Source organism: Plectropomus leopardus, chromosome 17, assembly GCF_026936395.1.
Source record: "Plectropomus leopardus strain MGB_pleo_1.0 chromosome 17, ASM2693639v1, whole genome shotgun sequence".
In the NCBI taxonomy this organism is placed as follows: domain Eukaryota; kingdom Metazoa; phylum Chordata; class Actinopteri; order Perciformes; family Serranidae; genus Plectropomus; species Plectropomus leopardus.
The window spans coordinates 23,862,839-23,881,142 of record NC_142192.1 but is presented as its reverse complement, the minus strand read 5'-3'; the positions used below and the strand labels follow the sequence as shown (position 1 = coordinate 23,881,142).

The window sequence follows — 18,304 nt, the reverse complement described above, 5'->3', positions numbered from 1 at the left end:
TTCCTTAAGAAGTTGCAATATCAGAGACAGGAGACACGTAACAGACGAACACGACTTTCTGTGGTTTCCTGCATTGCTGAAATAGCTCACAGATTTCTGCAGAGATGCCAAAACACAAGCACAGCAGTCAATACAAAACAAGCAACTCCACCTTTTCTCACCACTGTCATACTTTCTCTCTCTCACACACACACAAGGAATTTAAACTGGGAATCATGTGACAGCAGGCTTTATTAACCAGTCCTGCAGGTTCAGAACAGAACAGCAAACCCAAACGTGGAGGGGGCAGACGTGTCTTCACATTCATTTCAAAAAACAGAAAATACATCCTGTTTGCACGACTCAGAGGAGACAAACGAAGCTGTCACACTGTCACCGTTAACAACCTGCTCTCTGGCTTTTGGTCCATTTCACACAAACTTGTTAACCAACAAAACTCAGTGGTTTCCATGAACATTGATGGCCGTGCTGCAACACATGAAACATTAATTCTCAGCAGAGGGAACTCTAAAGGCTACTGGTCGTCTTGTGGTTTGTAAATGGAGTGCAGTCAGTTTAAACACAAATGACTTTGGCTTGCTCTGATTAACAATGGGAGTGTCAGGTTCTTTGTTTTACTTTCACTGAGACATTTTTTGAACCATTAGACGCCTTTTAAGTGCATCCACTGAAGCAAATGCAACGCAGCTTGCTTACTCAGCAATTGCTATAAAAAGAAAGTGATTTTTTTTCATCAAAAGCATAAAAAAAAGCATTAAAGCACCTCAAAGACACAGTGGTCAGTCTCAAAACTCGCTCTGATTGAACCTCTCAGGTGAAGCGTTACATGCACAAGAAAACATCCCAAACAAGCCTCATGAAGACTTCTATAAAATGTTGTTTTAAGAAAATAAAGTTTTTCTTTCTCCCGGTGTAGAGGAGTGGGATTATTCTGTCGGAGCAGCTCTACACGGTAGGCTGCAGTAGCTCCTGTAGCTGACACAAAGTGTCCTTCAGAGTGAGCGCTAATGTCTCTGCGTGCGTCTCCTCGCAGCAGTTGAAGGCGGTGATGGAGAAGTGGACGTGGTCGGCCTGGGGGTTGTAGCAAATGGCGTAACCGTCGGGGACGAGGGGCCCGAAACACATCACGCTATCTGTGTTCGCAGGAACCTGGAGGAGCAAGAGAGGAGGAAAGTGATGTATCGATCAAACGTCAGACCTGCACAAATATGATGCAGATAATAACGGCTTTTTTCCCTGGACATCAGATTGTTTCAGGGTTTCCCGTCTAGATGTCGTAAGCGGCTCCATGCATCAGCGAACAGACTAAACATTGTGTTACTTGTTTGAAAAAAACAATCTGGATCTATTTTGGCGAAGCTGTGAGACCTCCGACCTCTTTCAGAGTATTACAAGTCGTTATTTAGGTCTGCTCAGAGCTCAATTGGCTCCCTGATCGTTACTGTCGCTAATTTCCCTTGACACTTTTTCACGCTTCAGACAAATATCACGTTTTTATAATATCGATATACATAATATCACAATACGGCATATGTGATCAAAATCACAAATAAAATAATAACATTTGATTTTCAAAGCAATAATCAGTGTTTTATCATGAGGCATGTCATGATGAGTTTTTTTGTTGACATTATATTGTCCCTGAAATAATTGCATTAAACGATATTATCGGCATTTTACTTTGTGACATTGACATAATAATATTAAAGCATAAGAGTGCAAGTACAACCTTTAAAAGAGCAATAAACTTTTAATTATGAAGTATATTCAGACATTGGGATTAGAATGTGGAAAAAAAGCTTAAAACATCCTGAGTAAATAAATTTTTGGGGTTTTTTTGCTTTTTCAGTTTAGGAGTTGAGAAAAACATTTAGGCACTAAGTCTTAAGTCTTATACTGGTTGAAAAAAAACCCTGCTGTTTTTTTTGGCATCATGATGGCATCATCATTTTTGCTGACTTTGATTATTTAATAATGTATTTATTATCACGGGCCTGTTCATTGTTGAGCATTGTGTCGTAAAAAACACTTTGAATGTGTAAAATAAAACTTCCATATTTATCTATCGGGTCAAATCAGATGTCGGAGCAAATTTTCGGGATCCATTAGGGTCCGTTTCACTTTGGACCCATGAAGACTTCTTCATCACACTAAAGCAGACCTGTCCTTGATACAAAGACATCTGACGACTCCTGTCCTTATTAAACTTTTACTAATTAATCTGTTAATCTAGTGTTTCCTTGTGGAGTCATTATTAATTATTCTGTATGTAAATGATACATTTAAACTGAATTAAGTGTAAAAGTTAAAATAAAGCAAAAAGTATTGACTTTAATCAAACAGGATGAATCCAGAGTGAATCACCAGATGAAGAAAACATTACACATTAACACATTACACACCAGCTCATGAAGAGGTAATAATACAAAATGTGACTTTTACAACGCGGGCAGTAAAAACATCATGAAAATCTGCTGCCAAGAACATAATTAAAAGCCAAATCAGCTGGTAGGTTTACAGTAGCAAAGGCGTATGACCTGAGTGTCATCATGACAAAAAAAACCAGAAGACACCAGCGTGATTGCTGGAAACTCCCTTGTTGCAATTTATTGCCAGTAAATGCGCCAAATTAAGAGAAGATCACATGGTTTAGAAAAACACGAAAACTGCTGATCACCTGCCGAAAACTCCCTCGTATGTTCAAACTATCATAAAATAAACAAAACCGAAATTCCAACTTCCTGTTGAGCCACACAACATTTTCTGGGAAACAAACCAACAAAGAGGTACACTTACTCAGCTACACACACACACACACACACACACACACACACACACACACACACACACACACACACACACACACACACACACACCGACCTGCCCTGTGCGGAGTTTCCAGTGCGTCGCGAGGCCGTACGCTGTGTCCATGAAGATTTTGGGGATGCTCAGTCCTTCCTCGATGGCCTGCAGCTTCAGCCCCAGCAGGTGATGGTCGATGCCGTGTCCTTTAAGGACCTGAACAGAGCAGAAAACTAAACTATTAGACAAGAGTTTATCGGTTAATGAGACAACAAACGAAAGTGGGGTTGTTGTTGTTTACCCGATCAGTCAGAGCCGTGTAGGCATCCACAGCTTCTCTGAACAGCTGCAGCTTTGCTTCCCGCTGAGAAATAATAATGAAAAAGGAGAAAAAACATTAGAGGTATTAAATCACCTGAAACCAAACAGGCTCAAATCTATTCACTGGCGTCTCTCACCGATACGGTCCGATCAACGAAGGCAAGAATGAAGTCGTGCGTCTGTTTTGTGGGCGAGCGGATGTATTCTGTCCTTCCTCCTCGAAACATCCTCTGAGAGGCGATGTCGCAGGCGGGACAGACCTCATTGTGAACTCTAAGACAAGAAGAGGACGAACAGGAGTGAAATCTAAAAACGCTGATCACATTTATCTTTTTTTCATTAGAAGAACAAATCACAAAGAAAACAGAAACTAATGTAAATCAGGAGTTTTCAGTGTCGACATTATGAGCCTAAAGAACGTAAAAATATATGTTTTCATGATTTATTAATCAATTTTGTCTATTAATTCTTTGTCTTAACTTGTTTGGGGATCTGAAAACAAGAAATACAACTTGAACCCTGTTTATCTGAGCCGATAATTTTTGACTTTTTTCAATGTTCACCATTAAAAGTATTCCAAATTAGCTATTAGAAATTGAATTATTATTATTTCTTAGCCTTTTTTTCAGGTCATTTCTTGCTTTGTATGTTTTGCTTTACCTTCTCTTTTTTTCAGGTAATTTTCTTGTACTTTTTCGCAGATTTCTTGCTAACCTCTGGGTCATTTCTTCTTTTGTTGCTCATTACAGATTCAAAAATAAGACACGCACATCCAGTAGTGGGTGCTAGATCCATGATAAACCAAAATGTGAAAAGTTAGAGGTCCGCACACCAGGGAGCTCCCTTTAAAGGATTTTATTCTGCAAAATAAGTGACGTCTCGAATCAAAACCCTTAAGTCTTACATCTAAGGAAGAGCGCTTTGGCTCGAAATGTTATTTATTTTGCAGAATAAAATCCTTTAAGGGGAGCTCCCTGGTGTACGGACCTCTTTCTTTTCACATTTTGAATAAAATAAAGCTAAGATGCTCAGATCTAAAAGGTTATATAAATAATTTGATTGTATTTCCATCTTTGCTGAGCAAGTTTTGAGTGAAAGGAATTAAGAAAAAATATGTTCATTATATCTGTATGTTCAGATACGATGTCACTGAGTTATGACTCTGATTTTTTATTAAAATTGTGTAAACCACCTCATGCCATATCTTCTGCTCACTAAAATATCCTCATTAAAAAATTCTGCACCATAATTATAATCTTTCAGCCTTGTTTTCATTTAGATTGACTCATAATATTTTTCTTTCCCTTTTTAAGGGATGGCTATGAAAAAAAGAGGTAAATTCTTACTGTGCACACCTAAAAAGGTACACGAAAAAAAACAACTTCAGGTCTCAGATGTTTTACAAACTGCAGCCACGAACGTGTGCGTTTTTAGGGTTAAAGACAAAAGAACATTTTCCATCGTGTAAATGCTCGTATGTTTTCATAACTTATAAGTCATATCAGCGTTTCCACATACTGCCGTATCGTTAATTTTTTTTGTGTTAAACTTATTTACTAATTAGTTCTCATTTTAATTCTTAAAGTGTATCTTTTATTTCTCTGTGAATACAACATTTGTTGTTATAAAACTGTGTCTATACATAACTTGACCTGTTTTTGTCCTGTTTTGTAAATTATTTCCTCCGTGTTTATTGTCTCATGAGTGAGTCAAATTACCTGCTCTGGAGGGACAAAAAGGTTTATTCTTTTCTAAGTGATGTGAAACTGAGGAAAATTAAAAATAGAAGACAATAACAGTATGAGAGTTTCCAAAGGTAGATTTTTCTTCTGACGCATACAATAAAAGTAAAACTTTATGTTTTAAATCACAGTGTCTGACCTGAAGTAGGCGAGCTGCAGGGCGACCTGGATGAAGAAGTTTGGACTCAGGCTGTGCTGTTTGGGAAGATCCTTTCCAAACCGCTTAAAGTTGAACACATTCACGTCGAGGTCGTTGATCAGTCTGCAGGACATTTAAGGAGAATTTAAATGGTAAATGGACTGTACATGCACATTATAGTGCCAAATATGACCCTCCTTCAAGGTATTTTGAGCAGAAAAGTTTATTCCTCTTTTAGATTGCGGCATCTGAACGATTTAAGAGCACGCTGACGGCGTATCAGAGGCCTGGATCAAAAGCCAATGACGGCTTTCTGTTTCGACAAGGTTACATTTACACGCAGACGATAAACATGTTTACACTCCTGAGGCCAAGTTCACTTCAGGTTTGTTAGATTCTGAGGAAAAAGCAAACATACAGCTTACACTGAGCAGCGAGGCCTTTTTTTGACTCTGCAGAGACGTTACATTCACACTCAAACACTGTCCGGGAGAAAAAGTGAGAGGCTTACATATCGAGGTTCTGTTTGGCGTGCTCGATGTCCCTCTTAATCTCTCGGTCGATGTGGAAGTAAAGCTTCTTGGGCATCGGCAGAGGGACCAGCGGCGCTCTCTTTGGGTCTGGTTTCTCACTGCAGTCAAGAAAACACTAAATTATTTCCACCCTGTTATAATGATCCGTTCAGACTATTTCCTTATATTATAATTATCGTCTTTTATTCTTATATTTTCTAAAACTGTTTCTCATACTTTAACTGCCTTTCAATATCTGCCTGCTTTATCACTTTTGTTCCTTTTATTTGCTTCATTTTCGTTGACTTTTTTATACATTACACAACTGTTTTTAAAGGTGCTATGTAAAGCTATTATCATCATCATCATCATTATTATTATTATTATTATTATTATTATTATTATTATTATTATTATATTTGTGTATGTTTCCATAGAGGAAATCACTGTGTGTTTTGGCTCACTGTGTTTACAGCTGTTCTATAATGAGACATTTAGCAGCTAAAGTTGTGTGTTTTGAAGTGTCGGATAAACAGCTCAGTGAATCAGGATACGGTCGTGTCGCTCCTTCGTCTCACCAGTACTCCAGGATGTGATGCAGCAGCGTTGCGATGGGCGGACCCTCAGCTGTGGCCGGTTCATACAGAAGTCCCCAGGAGCCGTCTTCGCCCACCACAAACTATTTAAAAACACACAAAGGCAACAGTTATCCTTCTGTAATGCACGCATCAGCTAATTTAATTAAATCTTTTCTATCTGTTTTTTAAATTGCTGTTGCTCACCTGCAGCGTTTTATCAAACCAGCGGTTGCCGCTGTTGGAGAACGTCCCGCCTCCATGCAGAACCTGCGCTGCCTTACGGCTGGCATACCTGTCAATCAAAGAGGACAAACAAAATGAATATGCTAACAAACAAGAAGATCAAATAACCAGTGGTTAGTACATTTTAAAGGGCTTTACAGAGCAACAAAAAATTAAAAAAAATGTAATAAAGGACACAGATTTACAATAAAATAGTAAAAAAATAAAATATAAAAGATAAAATACATTATTAAATAATTAAAAATAAAAAGCAAATAGCAAAAGTGCAGACGAGAGGATAAAAGATCATTTAAAATGATTTAAAATCAAGATTAAAATAACTTTGCCAGATGGAGTCGGAAGTGTAAAAGAGTCTCTCACCCTCACTTCACCTCCCTCTCAAACACACACACACACACACACACACACACACACACACACACACACACACACACACACACACACACACACACACACACACACACACAGTGCCACTTGTCCTCAACCCTTGTCCTACACTAACTGTGGCTCCCTGCCAGGTCCAGATATTTAGGATGCTAGGTATCTGGGGTCTGGCGTCTTCGAACAGTCCACGCAGCGCTCGAGCCCTGAGCCAGCGCACATTTGCCTCTGGTCTGGGGATTTTTGTCAGGGAGCTCCAAAAAACTGCAGGGAATTCATGACTTTCATCATGTGGTCTGAACCAGATGTTGTTTGAGTATTTTCTGCTTATACTAAATTTACTTCTGCATCACAACATCTCAGAAGGAAATGTTGTACTTTTACTAAACTTCATTTATTTTACCCTTAAAGTTACTTTTTACATAATATATGATAAACTGATAAAATATACTACTAACCCAACCAGTAGGACACAGAGTATCTAAAATTGGCTCAATGATAAAAACTGAATAATATAATATCGTATAAAGAGGCATTAATGAGTACTTTTACATGTGACGCTTAAAATATATTTTGAATTCAGGACTTTGACTTTGATTGGAGTAGTTTTAGGATCTGAGTACTTCTTTGACCACTGCAAGTTACTCCAAAAATGAAAAAAAAACCCATGACAGACATTAAAATCTGACTGTATAACAGTCTTCAGATGCAACACTGCAAACAAGCAGCGACTGCATTTCAGACGGAGGAAGTGACAAATGTACGATGTTGCTTAAGATCAAAATGTCAACAGACAGCACAATGATATCTGAGCACGCGCACACACACACACACACACACACAGAGGATTGCAACGTGTTTAGCAAACACAGATATACCTGAGTGTGGATTCGGAGACAGAGGACAGAAAGAGAAAAGAGCTGTTGTAGGTTGTGTGTGTGTGTGTGTGTGTGTGTGTGTGTGTGTGTGTGTGTGTGTGCGTGTTCATACTTTTCGTCTGATATCCTCATGACCGGAGAATCCAGACACAAGGAGAAAAGTCCTGTTTCTATCAGCCGCACTGATTCCTTATTTAATTTATCTGAATCACAGAAAGACAGAAAGAACAAAAACAAACAAACTCTGAGAACTCAAACATCTCAAGATCAAATTCAGCACCACACCTCATATAAAATCATCACTGCGCTGGCACACAATAAAGAAAACGTTTATAAAAATATGACTTGACTACATTTATGTGACTTGAAAGTCCTGTGTTGACCTGAAACGTGTCATTTTTAACTTTTACATTTCTTAACATTACCGTTTTGCTTATTTTGGCCCAATAACTAAAAATCACACACACTTTCAAACACCTTCGACCAATGCATGCCTGCAATTTCAGATTGATTTCCAAACCGCAGATATTTCCAGGTCTCACTTCATGCCAGAGTGATACAAGAAAACTATGCCAGATGCTTAAAACGTGCTTCAGACAGTCATCAATAATCCACCACACCGATCAATCAAATCAGCATTCTTCGTGCATTCCTTTTAAACGATTCATGCATGCATTTAAGGAGGCTCCAAATCCAAAATCTGCTCTACTGGGCTGTGTGTTTTGTGAAAATCAAACTCTCATTTGAGCACTGAGCCCAACATGGACACAGGGAAAATCAATTCATGTGGAACTGGTTGTTTTGTTTTGCATTAACCCTTTGAAACCCGGATCGACATCACTTTTTTTGTGCTGTTTTCAGGCCTTTCTGAAGTATTCAAAACCTTTCAACCGTTAACCGCTCGGTTTGATTTCTTCAAAAAACATGGGGGAAAAAAGGCAATGAGCACCTTTGCAAGAAACGTTCCGCAAATTGCAAAAATGTATTTGATTTAGAATTTTTTTTTCCAAAAGCTGGGGAAAAATGTCAAGCAAACTATATTTATTATTATCATCATTGTATATTTAAACTTATTTTACAGAATTATTATACATTTTTAAGCACTTTTTTTAGGTAATTTCCATTTTGTTTTTAAACTTTCTTTCTTTTCTTTTATTTGTAATAATTATCAACTAATTTTCTTGTACTTCACACTAAATTCTTGCATTTTTGGGGAGTTATCTCTTCTTAAGCTGCTCATGTCGTCTTCCTATGATTTTGAAAGAAAAAATAGCCAATTAGCTCAGGTTTTAAAGGCTAAACATGTTTCTGTTTGGCAGATTAACTGTCAAATATTTTTTTAAAAACTGCTGATATTGCAGTACTGTGGTAATACTCATCCCGTATTCTTTTTGGTAATTTTTATTAATTCATTTATTTATTTTTAGTAGGTGTCCTTACTATTTGTTTTTTATTCATTTCATTATTTTTATTGTTTTTTTTAAGTTGTCTGTTGCAGTTAAATTTCTTAATACATGTATTTTGTTTTTTGTTTCTCCTACGACGTTTGTTACACTGAATTTGTTTATATGTACTTGTAATTATATCTGTGATTTACTGTATTTTGTATGACTTCAAATACCAATAAAAGACCTTGAGTATAAAAAAACAGCCTCTGTTCGCACATAAACACCAGTAAAGCGTAATTCTCCGCAATTTGATTACAATACTGAAATTAACTGGAACGCTTTGTGATATAACGATGGGTTAAAACATGTAAATTATGACAGTATATACGTAGAAAATAGTGTATTTTACAGTTGATGCCTGAAGCACAGATTTGATGGGACTCTGGTGTCGTCCTGTGACGTACCTCTCAGCAGCCGGTTGTAGGCCTGTCCCCAGGTGTGACGGTGCTCGCTGGTCAGGATGCCCATCGGCTCTTTGTCCGTCTTCCAGGACTGAGACCGGATCCTCAGCAGCTGGCCGTGAATCTGACTCTCCGTCATCCGAGAGCCGTCGCTGTTGTAGACCTCCAGCTGGAAGAACTTTGAAGAAAAAGACACAAGGAGGACACGTTTGTTACATCTGTCCTCTGTGGGTGATGAGAGATGTTGGAGACGTGAAGCTTTCTGTGTTGGTCTGCTGAGACCTGAACGGTCCTCCATACACTGAAGTGTCTCGATGAGTGTTGTTTTCACAGTTTGCATATTTGTAGAGATTAATTTAATCTCTGGGGCTTTTTTTTTTTCAAAATCAACATCAACATCTGCTGCCTCAAACTAAACTCTCGCCGATCTGCAAACAATCAGTAACTATTTTTAACATATGAATATTTGAACATTTGTTGGTTTTCTGGTTCCACTACAAAAGTAAATTCAATATTTTGGGGTTTTGGATTGTTGATCTGAAAAAAAACATTGGGAAATTGTGAGTGGTTGTGGCATTTATTTATTTTTTTTACTATTTTATGATGATTTTAGATACTAAATTGATTATTTGGGGAAAAAATAAGAGAGGTAAGAGAATTTAAACAAGCATTAGCAGCAGCACTGCTTGGGTTTAGATCTGCAACAATTAGTTGATTATCATCTTTTTTTCATTTTACTTTGACTGTATTTCTCTTTTTTTTGTTGAATTATATTTTTGTGTTATTTTATCAAGACATTGTAAGTTTTTATTAATTTACTTCTTGTCTAGTTTTTATTTAGTTTTTATCCCTATTTTATAATTTTCATTTTATCTTTTTTATTATCTTTTTTTTTATCTGAACTTGGCCTGTGTTTAATGTTTTTATTTGGGTTTTTTTATGGTATATTTATTGCTCTTTTAATGCACTTTTTTAATGGCTTTTTTATTTGATCAGGCCTCTGTTTTATTTAATCTCTTCACAAAGCGCTTTGGTTAAAGTTTGTCGTTTTAAATGTGTGCTACAAATATATCTGACTTGACTTGAACGATATTTGATAATCGTTTAATTGTCTCAGTCATTTTTGTAGCACGACTGCCAAACATTTCTGTGTTTTCAGCTTTTCAAAAGTGAATATTTGCTGCCTTTCCCTTTTTTCCAATACTTTTTGACACAGAAAACCAAACAATTGACCGAGAAAATAACAGAAAGATTAATCAATTATTCAAATATTATTATTTTTTATTATAGTTTTATCTGATATGAAGACAAGAGAAGGTGAAATAAAGGAGAAGAGCACAAAGACGTCTCTGAGGCTTATGTTCACAATCAGATTTGTTTTGATTCTTCTGTCTGACCTGCAGCCAAAAATATGTCCAATAAAACAGCTTCTTGTGACTCCTGTTCCCAAGACTTGTTACATTTAGTTTAACTCTTAAGAAACCAATAAACAGGCAGCAAAGTTTTAAAAAAAACAAAGGTGTGACTGCACAAGCCTCAACACGCCTGCAACATGCCTGATGTAGAACTCGCCGTCCTAAAATTCAGATTAATTATGTTGAGTCAATAACAAGGAAACAGAGAATACATGTCCGACAGCGTCATCTGTTGTTGACATAGCCCACCTGGTAGTTCCTGACGACTGTGATGTGCGTCGGCGAGCGTCGGGAGCGTCCGTGGTGGGCGATGTAGTCGTGTTTGGGACCGGGGATCCTGCAGGAGGAGAAGAGGAGCGGGTAGAGCTCCATGCACAGAGGCTTCCCTCGCATGAACTCCACCGGCAGCTGGCCGCTGAGAGAGAGGCAGACAGACGATGTGTGTTTATGTTAAAATGATATAATTATTTTGTTGTTATAGCTGTAGCTGTAAAAGCATAAAGTACGAGAAAATGGAGTGGAATTAAAGGGATAGTTCACCCCAAAATCAAAAATCATGTTTTTCCTCTTACCTGTAGTGCTATTTATTAGTCTAGATGGTTTTGGTGTTATTTGCCGAGTGTTTAAGGCCATAGAGATGTCTGCCTTCTCTCACACGTAATGGAACTAGATGTCACTCGGTTTATGGTGATCAATGCACCAAAAAATGCAGTTGAAAAGCTCAAAAGAAATATCTCTTATCAGAAATCGTGACCCGGTTACTGAAGATAATCCACAGACCTAAACTGCACCCGCCAACCGAACTACCTTGCAGAAGGAGGACGCCATTAATGTGTACATCCATGAGTAGATGTACACTTCCTTCTGCACAGTGATACAGTTGACAGTTGTACTTCGAAACAAAGAAAAAAAGTGCCTACATGAAACTGCTCACAACAAGGTCTGTGGATTATCTTGAGTAACCAGGTCATGATTTCTACTTTTGGGTACTTCAAGTACCACAAGCCAACAAAAAAAAACATCTCCATGGCTGACATCTACAACACGTGGCAACTTGCGCCAAACCAATCATAAAATTAAAAAAAGCACTACAGGTAAGAAGAAAAATATTTACTTTTGATTTTAAGGAATACTGTCCCTTTAAGCTCAGTACTTGAGCAAAAGTATTTAGTTACTTCCCACTACTGGTCACAAATCTGACAAAAAGCTGAATGTATAAGAAACCCCTATAAGAGTTTATTTACATATATTGCTGTAGGAGACATTGTTGGATTATTGTTATTACTGACGCAGGAACATCTGAGGCTTTAATGTGTAATTGTTGGAGGAGGAGCTGACCAAAAAAATGGTTCCTGTCTTAGGAACTGACGTTTTAATGTTACTTTCTGTTTTGCATGTACTATAGCTACGTTAGTATTTTCTTCATATATTGTTATGGGCGTTAGGGGCGTTCCAAGGCACAGCATGCAGGATGAGAACGGCAATTTATGAAAAAGTAGCGTCAAGGTACAAAACCGAAAGGAACAATCCAATAGAAAGAGACAAAGATAACAGATACAGCGCAAATAAAAAGCAAATATAGGAGGTGAAATGCTAAGCAGACAAAGCTGGACTTGGCTTTCACTCTAACTTTTACTGGTGTTACTGTAAATAAACAGCAACCTACCATTTTTGCTTAGTATACCTACTGGTAAATGTAAACAGTCACATTCAGATACTGTTTTATGTGCATGTGAAAGGACAGACTGTTTGTAGGTCTGGCTATTAAAAAAAAAAAAAAAGGGAAACACAAAAAGGAGCTCCAGGAAAAAGCAGAACTCAGCCAAAAATACTACAGTTCATCCCGATTTGAGGCCAGAAGGGCGGGGTTCATACTGTAACACACTTACAGATTACAAAATCATAAATATCCTGATACTGTTGCTCTAAACAGACAGAAACAAAGACTTTTATAACCATAAAGGGTTAAAAGGCACACATGGCAGAGACGCTTCAGTGGTGAGCTGCGGGCTTTACAGAGATACTGTTTCAGTGTTGGCAGATTTAGATTTCAGCCCGGCCGAAGGATAAAGCACTAAAATAGAAACTAGAGAAAGTGACTGTAACACGACAGATTGAACAGTTACTGCAGCACTTGAACAAAAGTTTACGACAGTTTATAGTTAATAACCGGCTCTAAAGACCGCTGCAGCAGATTATTTATTTGCTTGTAATGAGGTTACTGTAAATCCTGAATAATTACTGTGTTCATCCCAGCAGAAAAGGAGCATTGACAAAATACAGAACTGTGCAACATTTAATCTGAGCTTCAATGAGCTTTTTATCCTGTGGTGGAGTTTACTCAAGGACTGTATTTAAGTGCAGTTTTAAAGAACTTTGCATGAGTATTTTCATTTTATGGCATTTTATACTTCTACTCCATTACATTTTAGAGTGAAATATTGTACCTTTTGTTCCATTACTTCATCTGATATTTGAAGTTAAAAGCTATTGTCCGTATTTTGCAGATTATTCTTCATATAAAACACACGATGATCCTCTAAAACTTGGCACACTGTTTAGTCAAAACAAAAATGCTCTTATCAGTTGATTTAGTCTGAAATCGAGTTGGGTTTTTTTTGCAGCCAAGTGGTAAAAATCAGCTCAACCATGACGAACAAAGACAAAAAAATGCTTCTTATACTTTTATACACAAATGTACATTATCCAATAAAATATGTATAACACTATAAAAAGGACCACTAAAAACAATAATACTGTTTTCACTTTAAAGAAGTATTTCAGTGCTGGAAAGATGGTCTTTTTTTCACAAAATAAGGCTGTCAATGCAGTAGAAAGACGCAATAACTTTTAAAATCGGTGCTACATGACCAGAGAAAACAGAGAAAAAGAGCTGTGGTGTTTGCTTTTTTCAAGAGGTAGAAAACCTACAACTACCACAATGCACTGCGTCGCACCAGACCAATCAATGAACCAACCGACGGCGGCATCACTCTGCTCCCGTATGTGATTATACGCTGCAACGCGGCATCGAGCGTAACATAACAACATGTGTCGGCAACGCTTTCTAAACAATAACACGGCATATTCCCGCCTCAAACAGACACACACACACACACACACACACACACACACACACACACACACACACACACACAGAAAGCTGGTTGAAAAACAGCGATGTGTCCCTTTAAGTAAATGATTCTTCTGCACTCTCACTTTAGTGTAATTATGAATTCAGGACTTTTCCACTGTCTCAATATTAATATTACTGAAATAAAGGATCTGAATTTTTCTTCCACCAGAACATTAACTGCTTTATTAACGAATCAGTCAAACTTACGTGTTGATTTTGGCCTTGAAGTCCAGAACAGCTGCGATCAGTTTGGATGCAAACCTAAGTGGAGACAAACATGGTGTTTTATCATGTGACACAGCAGGTTACGTGCTCTATTTTCCACGTGCACAGGCGGAAAATTCATCACTGCACAAAACAAACAGTTCATATTCAGTGACACCTGCTAAAGGTGTTAAATTACACCGAAAACAATCAAACATCCAGGTTTCCCACACATTTTTATCAATGAATTTTCTAAACTTTTCCATAATGATTTACTCCATTTCCATGACTAAGTAATTTAAAGTGGGTAGGCCTAAAAAAGTGCTCTTTGTGAATAGCGTTAGCACGTACTATCCTGCAAATTAGCCATTCCTGCTGTCACATGTTGCATATGCATATAGACCAGAGCTGTGCAAAACATCGATGCTGCGCCCTTTTTTGGAGGATAGAAAACCAAAAATCAAACAGTCAAGCATTGGTGCGCTAGAGTTTAAATACAACGTATTTCGCGTAATGTTAGACATGTTTGGGGAATTTTATGGACATAATGTAAACAGCCAAAAAAACCAAACTTAAATTCAAGGCTTTTCTAAAACATTCTGGTAATTCCAAAGTATTTCATCACCTTTCCAGGAATTTCATGACCATAACAACTCTGATCATCACAGAGGTAACTGCAAGAATTTTTAGCAAAATGTCCAAAATTTAAGCTCGACAACAGTCAAATTTCTCATTTTATAGGCAGATTAAAAGCTGCAGAGTTTTCTCAGCCCACACAGGAGCAGGCAATCAGACTATAAAGTCCTAATGACAAAAAAGATTTGGACAAAACATATAAATAAACAGGTGTGCATCCAGATCATGTTTAAAGGTCAACATCGTGACTGAGTGTCGTCAACGGAAACAAACACACAGCACTGAAATACACACGTGGACTTTGTCTAACTAACAGTTAAGAGATTTTTGGGGGATATTTTTAACCTCTAATGGTCTGATACTGATAGTTTAAAAATGTACAAAAAACAAATGATCATCTCAGTATGCCTCAGTTGATCGAGACCTTGATAACGAATTAGATGACTGATCAACTAACAGGGAAGCTGAAGTGTCATAAAATGGTTTTTCCGAGGTGTAATGATCGCCATTTATTGCCTATTGATAAGGTGAACTGTACTTGCTAATGATAAAAAATATGTTACAGACTCCATGGCTGCTGCCTCGCATTAAAGCAGCAACAAGTGTTCATTCTGCTGCATTTATGTTGCTGTAGTGTGTATGTTGTTGTTGTTGTTGTTGTTGTTGTTGTTGTTGCTGACTCACACTAACTGGCTCCTCCAGTCATTATAATCTCTCCTGGGCAGAGAGATAGCCGGGTTCGAGTGCACAGGCAGCGGCTGTCTGCTCTCCAAGTACGCCCACTGCACCCACCAGGGTGAGATCTACACACACACACACACACACACACACACAAAGGATTGACATTCAATAAATATGATTATACATGTGATATTTGGTCTTGACTGGGCAGTTATATGTACGACAAAATGATAAAAACTTCATTCATTCTTCAATTTTAAACACTTTTTAACTATTTTAAATTTTATAAAAATGTGTTTTCAGACCCATTTTTTGTTGTTGCCAATTTTCAAAATCCAAACTGATTTCTGAGATATGTTATTTATTATTTTTAATAACTCAGTATTAATTTCCATAGTTTGTTAGTGTTGCAAAATAGGGATTTTGTCCTCTAAATTTTGTCACAAATTACTGAATTAGCTTGAATAAAATAAATAAATTACGTGTCTTAGGATTGTATATTTTAAGGCTTTTTTAACTGTTTTTTTACTTTTTTTCTTGTTGTATTTTGTGTTTTGCAAAAGTTTTTCTGTTGCTCTTGTGTATACAATAAATCTTTTCGTACTTACAAACACTGAATTATTAAATCAATTTTTAGTGTTGAAATACTCATATTGTGCAGCTTTTTCGAAGCACACACACAGTTTTGCTGAGAATTTATCATTTTCTTTTGAAGCCTCTTTCTTTGATCAAATACTTGATCCACAGCAGATTATCTTACATGTATTTATTATTATTTTGAGTCATCGGAGTCAGAGTTGACCTTTCAGTGAGAGCTGTAGAGCAGGTAGGGTTTTGTTTTTTGGCACCACCGCTTTAGCCTGACATATTAAAACACCAAACAGCAGCTCTCTGAGCTGTAAAACACGCCCATATCCACGTCCAACATCTGTCACATCTCCCACACGGACACAGCACACACAGACCCAGTTCTTGGTGTGTCTGGCTCTCTTCTCCAGTCCCTCCTGCAGCCGCGCACCGAGGCCGCCCGGCCGGCCGAACTCCTGCACCATCCTGCGGGTGTGGCTGAGCTCCTCGGGGGGCAGCAGGGGCTCCAGGGAGCTCAGATAAGCCTGCAGGGTGTGAGCCAGAGGGGGCACCGGCTGCGGGGGCACAGAGGAGGAGAAACACAGCTCCTGCCTCAGCGAAACCTGGAAACAGATGCAGGAGTGGAGGAAGTATTCAGATCCTTTGCTTAAGTAAAAGTACTAATACCACCCTGTGAAAATACGCTGTTACAAGTACAAGTCCTGCATTGAAAATGGCTCTTAAGTAAAAGTACGAACAATCAGGAAAATGTACTTTACATATTAAAGGTAAACATACCCTGTGCAGAAAAATCTTAAACACATACAAACATTCAAAAACCTGAACATTACATTTTTTTTTAAAAAAAAGTCCAAATTATCAAAAAAAGAAAGACCATCCAAAAATTCAAAATAAAAAATAGAATAAAACACTGCAAATGTCAAAATAAAAAACAGAAAAAAACACACCAAAATTTGACAATATTTAAAATAAAAACAGAAAAAACACCCCAAACGTCTTGAATATTTATCCAAATACTTAGCAATTAATTTTCTGCAAATCGACTGTTTAATTCATCAACTAACTGTTGCAGCTGTAATCGTCTAAACTTTTTGGTCATTTAATTTTTTTTTTTAATCACATTTTTTTATAAACTCTTTTTGTGTTTTTTATTCAAAAATCTTAATTTGTAAAGTAACTAAAGCTGTTAATAAACAGATAAATGTAGTAAAGTAAAAAATACAATACTCCCTCTAAAATGTAGGAGTAAAAGTATAAAGTGGCTTGAAGAGAGGATACTAAAGAAAAGTACAAGTACCTCAAATTAATATTTAAGTAAAGCACTTTTTTACATTCAACCACTGAAGAGAAGGACATACGTTTAACTGGATTTCTGCATAACGTGAAGTGTAATGCTTTTATTTATTGCACTGCAAACTTCCTGAATTAATTTTTTAAGTTAACCACAGTGGTGGTGCAGTAACTCTGCATGTCAGTGCGATGATTTCCATGAAAGTTTGACTAAAGGCCAATTAAAGCAGGGAACGACTAGGGCGTATTAAAATAGGAAGTGTGCAGATATGATTGTGGAAACACGATCAGCTGCCTGTTACTCATTTACCAGCTCCGCTGCTATAATAACCACACTGTATGTCAGGATATAAACCAACATGTCAACTCATGAGTGAAGTCCAAAAACAGAAAACGCCTCACCCGGGACAGCCATGCCCTGCAGGTTCCTGGTTGTATTTTCCTCAAAATCATGCTTCCTTAAATCAGTAATCCACGCTGCTTTGCATCTATGTTACAAAAAGCAGCTTTGGCTTTATGTCCTGCTAACTTTTTTGCACAATCTGCACCGAGTCAGATCGCCAAAGTGAAGAAGAAGAAGAGACTCTTCCTCCTACTTTTCGTCCATGGTGGGAGTAGATTCCTCGTCGCTCGACGGATCCTAGTTTGAAAACATCGGTGCATGAGGGAAAAAAGTCAGCCCCCTCCGTATTTGGTTCCTCTAACCTGCGAACATGCAAAGATTCACGTCCTTAACTGACGCTACAAGCCTGCACACGTGTTGACGTAAAAATGTCTGTGTAAACAGCGACGTCACCGAGCGTTGAGACATCACTTGCAATACCGCATCTGTCCGCAGGGTGTCGCTGTTTCTCCTCATGAAACCCTGGCGAGGTAGAGACTCATCTTGTGGCGCTTTCAGAAACCTTT

The 18,304-nt window shown here is 37.7% G+C and overlaps 1 protein-coding gene across 1 annotated transcript; it reads right to left on the bottom strand.

Annotated features, from left to right (window-relative positions):
- Window positions 1–213: 213 nt before the first annotated feature.
- Window positions 214–18,159, bottom strand: cratb (carnitine O-acetyltransferase b). Its single transcript, XM_088090264.1, has 15 exons — window positions 17,798–18,159; window positions 16,483–16,707; window positions 15,521–15,639; window positions 14,204–14,257; window positions 11,110–11,275; window positions 9,449–9,623; window positions 7,709–7,799; window positions 6,299–6,386; window positions 6,095–6,195; window positions 5,516–5,635; window positions 5,005–5,127; window positions 3,261–3,396; window positions 3,104–3,166; window positions 2,881–3,018; window positions 214–1,149 (listed from the first exon to the last, which is right to left on the bottom strand). Exons 1-15 carry the CDS (start codon window positions 17,846–17,848, stop codon window positions 946–948), a joined length of 1,854 nt encoding a protein of 617 aa, XP_087946390.1. The 5' UTR covers window positions 17,849–18,159; the 3' UTR covers window positions 214–945.
- Between the last annotated feature and the right edge of the window lie 145 nt (window positions 18,160–18,304).

Excerpts from the sequence above, each read along its gene's own strand:
- cratb (XM_088090264.1), bottom strand. The coding sequence starts at position 17,848 with ATGATTTTGAGGAAAATACAACCAGGAACCTGCAGGGCATGGCTGTCC. Across the intron at positions 15,640-16,482 it reads CCAGACACACCAAGAACTGG|ATCTCACCCTGGTGGGTGCA; the intron begins GTCTGTGTGTGC and ends GTGTGTGTGTAG. Across the intron at positions 9,624-11,109 it reads CAGTCGTCAGGAACTACCAG|TTCTTCCAGCTGGAGGTCTA; the intron begins GTGGGCTATGTC and ends TTTTCTTCAAAG.